General features: G+C 41.6%; 1 protein-coding gene across 2 annotated transcripts; it reads left to right on the forward strand.

The window, feature by feature from the left end:
• Positions 1-1,042: 1,042 nt before the first annotated feature.
• Positions 1,043-7,903, forward strand: LOC308082853 (putative nuclear hormone receptor HR38). 2 transcript variants are annotated; one of them, XM_080424914.1, is made up of 8 exons: positions 1,051-1,163; positions 2,322-2,394; positions 3,423-4,330; positions 5,224-5,353; positions 5,609-5,772; positions 6,007-6,209; positions 6,322-6,500; positions 6,637-7,903. In XM_080424914.1, the coding sequence occupies exons 2-8, from the start codon at positions 2,379-2,381 to the stop codon at positions 6,891-6,893; spliced, it is 1,857 nt and encodes a 618-aa protein (XP_080281040.1). In that variant the 5' UTR covers positions 1,051-1,163; positions 2,322-2,378; the 3' UTR covers positions 6,894-7,903. The 2 variants fall into 2 exon arrangements, with proteins under 2 accessions (XP_080281041.1, XP_080281040.1); XM_080424915.1 differs by lacking the exon at positions 2,322-2,394 and having other exon boundaries at positions 1,043-1,163.
• Positions 7,904-9,804: the final 1,901 nt, after the last annotated feature.

Consider the following 9,804-nt stretch of genomic DNA (forward strand, 5'->3'; position numbering starts at 1 on the left):
TAGTAGCCTACACTTGTAATATTTTAAGAGGAAATGCTCATGAGGGGAAAGTCTGTAAAGTGTAAACGTTCTTTCTGTTGAAGCCTTTATAAGTGCATCAGACTGCATTCATCCATTGTTCTGACTCTGTCATGATGATGGAGCCTAGGCTACACTCGATACACGTAACTAACTCTGGGGGATCACTGTATTTCCAGTGATAAAATGTCATCATCATCGCCACAGATTACAGTGTATTTATAGCATATTTCAGTCGGTAATAGCCCCACGTGTCTAGCGTTGTCATTGTGTGTGAGTCTATAAATAGATCAGACACACGCCGCTGGGCAGTGTTGCCAGGTCTGCTTATTATAAGCGACTTTGGGGCGGGATTCTTTTCCTGTATTAAAGTTGCTTGTAAAAAAATGGTGGTTGGTTGCGGGTTGCGTTTTTTGGGGTCTTGTTTCTAAAGTGCAGTTGCTTATTTGGGCTTTTTTCCTAATGTTGTTTAAACCAGTGGTTCTCAAACATTTTCATGTCCCCCATGGACCCCCAAATGGGCCAAATTAACTTGCATTTGTCCGCGGACGGCGGACCCCCTTCTGAAAATGTTTAGTGCCAGGGCGCCCCCGCCATACCACATATTTGTGTTGTTAAAATGTTTCGAAAAATATTCCAATTTCTTTTTCTTGATTTCCAAGATTTATTTTGGAAAATAGCAGATCTACAAGCTCACAACACTTCACATCGATTCGTGACGCGTTGTGGTTTTAAAGGGCTCGCTTCTTTTGGGCTTGTTTGTCTTCCTAGACCTGGTTGCTTATTTCTCTCACAAAATCTGGCAACGGTGGCCGCCGGCCGCTCCTGCGTCAATGGAGCGTCAATGGAATCCCGTACGTGCGTCAGACGGAAGAAACGTCCATGCGAACGTGACGCCCATTGGATGGCGTACCGGAAAGTTCCACCGCCCACTTCGCCATATATGGAGCAGGCCGCGCCCACCGCCGGGGATCACCATAATAAAACAGCATGCATGGAGAGGTAGGTGTGTGACTGTCTAGTATATCCTATTCTATCTACTGTACTGTCTTGTGAGTCTCTGGGCAGAGGTGACATTCATGTGTTCCTCTCCTGTGGAATAAAGAACATTATCTGCAAAGTCCAGGATATAAGTTATCAATCAGGTTGGTGAAAATTAGGTATTTGTTTAATATGACTTCAATAATGTTGTGATATAAACTTGTAGCCTACTGTTAAAGACTTGCTTATGAAGTTATACTTTCACCTAAACTTGCATACTGTCAGTGGTGTGAAGTAGCTAAGTACATTTACTCAAGTACTGTACTTGAGTACCATTTTGATGTATTTGGACTTTACTGGAGTATTTCCAATTTTCAATACTTTTACTCCACTACATCTCAGAGGCAGATATTTGTACTTTTACTCCACTACAATTATTTGACAACTTTAGTTACTAGTTACTTTCAAGATTTTGATTATTATTACAAAACGTACATTAGCCACTTCAGCCCTATATATACTTTGGCTATTTGAAAATAGCCGATCTACAAGCTCGTGAGCTTGTAGATCTGTTATTATCAAAATATTTTTAAAACATTTTAAAAACATGAAATGGGACATTTCTGCTCAATGAGTACTTTTACTTTTGGTACTTTAAATATATTTTGATGCCAATACTTTTGTACTTTTACTCAAGTAAATTTTGAATATTTTTCTTTCTCTATAGAGAGTATTTCTACATTGTGGTATTGATACTTTTACCTAAGTAAACAATCTTTACAGAGTACTTTTTCCATCACTGCATACTGTACAGGCGGTCCTGAATTATCTAAATTTATTTCCATTATAATCCAGACCCATAGGGCAAGACATACACATGTTGATACCAATGTTAACCTTACATTGCCATCTTATTCAGTAAGATTGGACAGCTGGGTGATTCAGAGTAGCATTTTATTTGGTTTATGTGACATTCCCTTGTTCTTGTCAACTGTATATAGCATATCATTTTTCCATGTATTGTCTAATAATTTATTCTGTGCATTGTAAAGCAAAAGTATTTTTGAGCCATGCACCATAACCTACAATATTATGCAGTATTATACGTTTATGCAGGTCGCATGGCAGACAGCTATATTATCAGGGTTATATTATAGGCTAGTATTAGATTTGGGTAGGCAGCATAATAATCCCTCAAATGACAGGGCAGGTGTTTGCAATGTCCTTATTGTCTTCATCAGATGGGCATAGCTTATTCTGGTAGGTGCATGGTTGCCCAGTTCAGAGCTCAAGTGAAAACTCAAGTTAATGCCCTTTTTCAGCAGTCAGCAATATTTGTGAGTCCAGCAAGAAGCGACTCATATTACAGCAGACAAAATATGTTCAACAACAGAGGCACGTATACATTTGAATTATTTCATTGAATATTTTATTACTTTTTAAAATTAACTTGATAGGACCAATTCAAAAAATTTCTTAACTCAAGGAAAAGACAAAATAATCAGTGTCAATCATATATCCATGCAACCCACATTCATGCATTCGTCTCAGCACATTCTATGCCATATTCCCCCTGCTTTAGCAGGTAGCTGAAACCCAATCTTCTGTACCCTCTGGTGCAGACAGTCCTTGTGAAAGAGGGTTGCCCTGTTCTGAAGGGGGTTTCAAGACATTCAATAACAGTAATGCAGCTGACAGACTGCCAGAGAGTTACCAGGAAGGGCCTGAAGCGTAAAGCTTGTCGAATGGCATGAAAACAGAGGGAAATAATAACAATAAGAAGGTGTCTCTGTCTGTATATTGTAGGGCATTGATATACTGTTAAGTTACTTTTAGAGACGTTCTTTTTGTTGTTGCTGACTTGTCAAAGAGACAACAGTGTTCTCCAGTTAAGTGATGTCACTCAAACCTTTTCATACCAAAGTATACTTTGGCCTTTGCATAGATTAACTTCAACAATGAGACCTCATTTATACTAATCCTTTGTGTTCCGTGTCTATCTTTATTACAGTACATGGAGTTTACATTCATGTAGCCTATACGTGCTGTTTATATAGTATTTATACAAGCAGAATAATTTGTAATACTTTTTAACCATATAAACATTAGTGTTCCTAATCTGGGCATGTCCTAATAGGCACGCATTCAGCAAAAAACATTATTTTGGTGAAAATAGATGAACATTCAGGGAAAATAGCCAATCTACAAGCTCACAACACGTTGCAACGTGACGCGTAGTGAGCTTTTAGATCGCTTTATTTATTATTTGATGTACAACTAAGTATATAGGGTTTAAGTGGTTAAGATGTTGTAGACATATGTGTTGTATAACAAATACACTGAAATGAATAAGTCCTTATATAGACTAACCACCCGTCAAGCTAGTTTTAGTTGTTAATTCTTTCTGTCCTTCTCTTTTCCAGCAATGCCCTGCATACAAACCCAATACGGAACGTTGTCCCATGACAACTACTTAAGCTCCGAGTTCTCAAACCCTGACCTCAATGTAAAATTGGTAATGGACCTCACCGGCCAAAAGGACCAGCTGTCTGCGTCTTCGTTGCCAAGCATCAATACCTTGGTGGACAGTGGCTATGTGGGGGAGTTTCAAAAAGACAACTTACTCCTGCACGATTACTCTGCAAGAATACTGCAAGATTACTCCTGCAAGATCACCACCTCCTCCGCCGCCCCCAACGCCGGGGGCGCTCCTTCCGGCCAGCAGTGTGCCGGAGCTGCGAGCTGCAGTCCCCAGCACCAGGCCTTTAAGCTCGACGACCTCCAGGTGTACGGTTGCTATCCGGGCTCCTTTGCGCTCAGCTACCTCGACGAGACGCTGTCCTCTTGCGGCTCCGACTACTACGGCAGCCCCGTCTCGGCGGCCGACTCTCCCACCACGCCGGCCTTCCAGACGCAGCCCACGCCCACCTGGGACTCCCCGTTCGGCCCCTACTCTCCGGCTCCCACCTCCTGGGTGGCCGATAAGGCCACCTTGGCTCAGCAGCTCTCTTTTTTCTCCTTCAACCCCTCGACGGACCAGCACTCTCCCCTAGGGCCGCCGCCCCAGGACCACCATCAGCAGCAGCAGCAGGGCGAGGACGACCCCTTCTTTCCATCTCCTCAGCAGCAGCAGCAGCAGCATGTGTCACCTCTTCATTGCCCCCCTTTATGCCTGGACCAACAAGGGTCCCTCGGACTGGAGGGGACCATGTCGTCGCCGAAAGCCTGCAGCCCGGCGGCCTCCGAGGGCCGCTGTGCAGTCTGTGGGGACAACGCCTCCTGTCAGCACTACGGCGTCCGCACCTGTGAGGGCTGCAAAGGCTTCTTTAAGGTACAAAGCAGCACAGATGCATGTAATTCTTAGCGGCCGTTAAGTCAGGGGTTCCCAAACCTTTCCATGCCAAGGACCCCCAAATAGCCGTAGCCTCTGGCTGTGGCTGTTTTTTTTTTATTATTATCTACAAGCTTACAATGCATCGCGAAGCGACGCATTGTGACCATAGAGTTATAATATATAATATATATAGAGGGCGGACTGCCCCGCCCCCAGCTATTCATTTCAATGAAATTTGCTCAGTGCCGCTTGAAGCACCCTGAAGTCTGCCGGAATGACCAATATCGGAGCCAATCAACAGGCCTTAGAGTTATGTGCAGGCACACTAGGGTTTCAAACGGTAGACGCACGCGCAGTAGCATTTTAAATGCGGAAGTGTTGCTATCCCACATTTGGCTTGATTGTGACCTAGATGATCTACAAGGTCACAATGCCTCCCGGCCCCAGTCTATGTCTAAGTGTCCCTGAGCAAGACACTTAACCCCTAACTGCTCCCCCCTGAGCGCTCAACATAATAATAATAATAATAATAATAATACATTTTATTTATAACGCACTTTACATTCTCACGAATCTCAGAGTGCTACAGATTAAAAGAAAACATAGACATCAGCTGGTTGTAGCTGAAACGGAATTTCCCCTCAGGATTAATATGGTGTAGAGAAAAAAAAATAGAACACCAGTTTGAAAATGGTGGCACAATCTTTAATTGAAATGAAATAAAACTTTTATATTTAATTATACCGTACATAAAAAAAGATATATCTTATTTTGTTATTTTCTATAGCCCCCTGGTACCCCCTGTGACGCAGACGCAACATGATGTACACATTGTTATTCACACATTAAGTTTTGCCACCCTTAATAATGTAGTTTCTTCTCTCCAACAGCGAACGGTGCAGAAAAACGCCAAATACGTATGCCTCGCCAACAAAGACTGTCCGGTGGACAAGAGGCGGAGGAATCGCTGCCAGTTCTGCCGCTTTCAGAAGTGCCTCGTTGTGGGAATGGTTAAAGAAGGTAATAACACCAATGTCACAGTCACACCTCCTTTCACAGAGTAATGCAAGATACCGAACTGCGGTTTTGTCACGTTGAACCGAACACCGGGGATGACAGACACGTGAAACCGCGCCAGCTGTAGAGAAAACCAGAAATTGAAATCGACACGAGGGCTGTTTTTAAAATGCGAGGGGGTACAGTGGGGAAGCCACGTGAGTGGGTGTTGAGTTCACCGTTTCTTTTTTCTCTCCCTCCCCATCTCAATGTCATCAGTTGTCCGTACAGACAGTCTCAAGGGCCGACGGGGGCGTCTCCCCTCTAAACCCAAGACCGTGGCTGAGGCATGCTCCATCACACCTCCAGTCAATATCATCACCTCTCTCGTCAGTGCACATCTAGATTCAAACCCCACCATAGGGAAGCTGGACTACTCCAAGGTGAGGCTCAAGACTTTATGCATTTTGCTGGTCGTAGTCTGTTTTAAGATTAGATGAGCAGCTAATTAAATACGTTACATTACATTACATTAGTAAACTGCACAGTAACATCCTCAGTGTTAATTGAAACCTGAGAGTGTATGATTATACCCAAATGGACCCGGTTCTCAGAGTTAAATGAACTGTGTAGGTGCATCAAGGATAACATTCTCTGTCTCCTCACCTACTCCTCAGTACAAGGAGATAGACGTCAGCCCATCAGAGAAAGAGGATGCCAGTGACATCCAGCAGTTCTACGATCTGCTGTCTGGAACCATGGAGGTACTAAAGAAATGGGCCGAGACCATCCCGGGATTCACAGACTTTTGCACTGAGGACCAGGAGCTGCTCCTAGAATCTGCCTTTGTTGAACTCTTCATCCTTCGACTGGCATACAGGTTATTATACTACCGCTACATTCATGTCAACAGTCACAGTAACCATTTTATTATGTTAAAGCATACTTGTCATTGGACAATTCATACTAACACCACGCGACTGTGCATCCAGGTCCAGTCCAGAGAAGAACAAGCTCATCTTCTGTAACGGAGTGGTCCTTCATCGCATGCAGTGCGTCCGCGGCTTCGGCGACTGGATCGATTCCATCATGGATTTCTCGCAGAACCTTCATCGCATGAACCTAGATGTCTCCTCCTTTGCCTGTCTCGCAGCACTTGTCATTATCACTGGTGAGACACGCACACATGCATGCACGCATGCACACACACACAACCTCAGTTTCATTGTGTTAAAGGCATTTACTGTGAGCCGTGGATGTAAAATGAAGCACGTGTTCCGTTCTCACTGTGAACTCCTTGCTTCCAGATCGCCACGGCCTGAAGGAGCCCAGACGAGTCGAGGACTTCCAGAGCCACCTGATCACCTGCTTGCGGGAACACATAAATGGATCGGAGGCCGTCCGTCCCCAGCCCAACTATCTATCTCGTCTCCTGGGCAAACTCCCCGAGCTGAGGACCCTCTGTACCCAAGGCCTCCAGCGTATCTTTTACCTGAAGCTGGAGGATCTGGTCCCCCCGCCGCCAATTGTAGACAAAATTTTCATGGATACCCTACCGTTCTGAAAGGAAAGACAAAATTCCCTTGAAAAGGGAATCGTTTAAAGGGATGAATGCAACTTTTTATAGCGACGATAAACTCACAAAGGAGGTGACATAATAGTCTCGTGTCAAGTCTTCTGAACTTGGGTTTGTGAGATGTTTGCCTCTTCAACGGTGTCACCACTTTTTATCCCTTGGTTGTGTGTGCACTGGCAAAGGTCTGACTCCGGTGCAATTGGCCATATTCACACAGTGGCCATTTTCTCGTCATGTTTCTCACTCCACCGAGTATGACCTATACAGTACAGTACACAAGAGCAAAATGACCGTTGTGTGAATATGGCCAATGATCAGTTGACCATGATGTTTTTCACATCAAGTTTTAAAACAGAACACATAATTAGCGTAGCCTAGTATACAAAGACAGACATCTAAAGGTTTTTTTTAATGCATTTGTATAGTGCATTTGTATAGGCTTTATTGCTTTGAAAGATGTATATATTTGGGCATTGCCTGATGCGAATATAGGACATGGGTGGCTAGTTAGGCATGACCCGTCATAATGTGTTCAGCTCTTAACAAAACAATAGGACTGTAATAGGACCGGTAAACACTTAAAACATATATATCACAAGTTGAGGTTGTAACTTATTTTGTACACAAAGACAGATACATCTCGAATTCCTGAATTGTACAGTCCTATATTTCATTTGACTAAAAGAGAGACCTATAGGAGTTGACACTCTTATACAGGTCATTGTATATATATATATCATGATAGATGTTTGTACACCTGTGGAAGGTCTTGGACCAAAGATGATTTTATTTTAACAAACCTAAAAGCCTTAAATCCAAAGTGTAGTGCCATCATTCTAATTGACCACATTCACACAGCAGCCATTTTGCTCTTACATCACACCCACCCACCCCAGTATAGTCAAAGTTTCCTCCAAGCAGCAACTAATGTGATTGTTTAGAAGTCGTTGCTGTCGGGTGGAAACCTTGTGTGTCTAATAACCGTTCCTTTTTTATTATCATTTAAAAAAAACATTTTAGGATAGTGAAAATAGCCGAGCTTCTACTGTACATCTGCTATTTTCACTGCTTTTGTGAGATACTCTTGTATGATGAGGTAGGGCATTAATTTCATTTTGAAATATGGAGATACAAAGTTTCTGCCCGACGGCAACAAAGTGCTTTTGTTGCCAAGCACTTCCCTTTAATACAATAGTTTTTGTGTTCAACTTAAATTCTTGTGAAATATATATACCAGCAGCAGAATTAAAATGTGCCTTTGAAACCTTTCATCATTGAAACATGGTTTGAAACGTGGTTTGTGAATACATGTTTATTTTCATTCCAAATATCACAGACCATTTTATAATTGCTTATTACCATAAAACATATTTTTGAAATGAGGCACCTATGATTATACCGTACAGTATATGCCACCTTAAATATGATGTGAAAGCCTATGGCAGACCTTGTCATTAAGAACATGGGTATATTCATGTGATCATTGACAGGCCTATGTTATGGTAAAAACATATACCCCCTATGTTATATGTATTGCAAAATTGAAACTGCATTAATTGATAACTGGTTCAGAACATAGAATGTTGTAAACTAAAAGCCATTTGTGCTCATGTTTTAGGCAAAGTAATGGAAAAGTATTTAGAAAGTTTGTACCAATAAGGCATAGTTTTTCTCCTACTGTAGTATGTGTATGAATCAGCTTTAGAACATGGAAAATCAATTGGAAATATGATTTTTTTTTTACTTTAGAATCTCCAAAATTCATAAATATTTAGAAAGTTTCAGTTTCTCCTCTTTCCACGTGGATACCCATACAGTAGGCTGTTCATGTTTTAGCTTTTCAAACGTAATTTAATTAGAGTTTGTATGAGCCTCCGCTACTGTAAGTATTGTCTTACACTTTCTTCTGAACAGGACGTATGCACCGTTTGTTTGTTTGTTTTTTTATTTCTTCGAAATTTAAATCACAGTGGAATGTGATTTATTTTTAAGCGCAGCTAAGAGCATTTCTTTTACAGTTTGTTTGAATATTTTTGAATACTTTGTGAGTTTTTGTGAAGTATTTGATAATACAAAATAAAGAGAAAACATATATATTTGAAACATAAAACTGGCTGCAATATTTTCCAGATAACCAATAATGGCCTTGTCATATTATGGCTTCTTTCATAATTATATCCTACCATGTTTTTGAAGCAAAAAACTGCTTTAAGCAAAAATATATATCTGATATACAATAGAATTTATATTTGCAGTATATTGCAGCTAGGGCATCCCCAGCTAAATGACAGTTTCTTAACCACCATTATTACATACTACAAGTAAATACAACTAGAACATACAAATACCTACAGTACATAAACTGTAAAGGCACTCTGGACCAAATGACAGACCCTATCGTACGGTACCAAATCATGTCTGTCAATGAAAACGTTCTTCGTTTGGGGTCCCCAAGAAATATTAGCAAAATGGGGTCCGTATAGCCTAATGCATAATTTTTCATTTTGACATTTTTAAAAGATTGAATCAATCAATACTATTATAGTAACAGGAAAAGTGGCCAGAATGTCGTTTGATCTTCTAATCACGCTTTGTCACATACAATGAGGTGTTAATATTGGCACTGGGACAAGGATCATAAGAAGACTATGCCATGCCCACTTGCAACCATAGCAGTCCTGCAATCAGCCACTTGACACCCGATCCCCCTGCACACTAAGTTCTAGTCATGGGGTTTTTGCTATTGGCAGACACGGTGGAAAAAGGGGACAAGAGGCCGGAAAGATGAGCAGGCAGTATGAAGGGCAGCTAACAGAGATGGTCATTACATTATAAAATACCATTGAAGCACAGCAGCGTGTCCACTATCTCTGTCTGTAAAATGCAGCAAAAGGATACG

Source organism: Gymnoscopelus braueri (assembly GCF_963280865.1).
Source record: "Gymnoscopelus braueri genome assembly, chromosome: 3".
In the NCBI taxonomy this organism is placed as follows: domain Eukaryota; kingdom Metazoa; phylum Chordata; class Actinopteri; order Myctophiformes; family Myctophidae; genus Gymnoscopelus; species Gymnoscopelus braueri.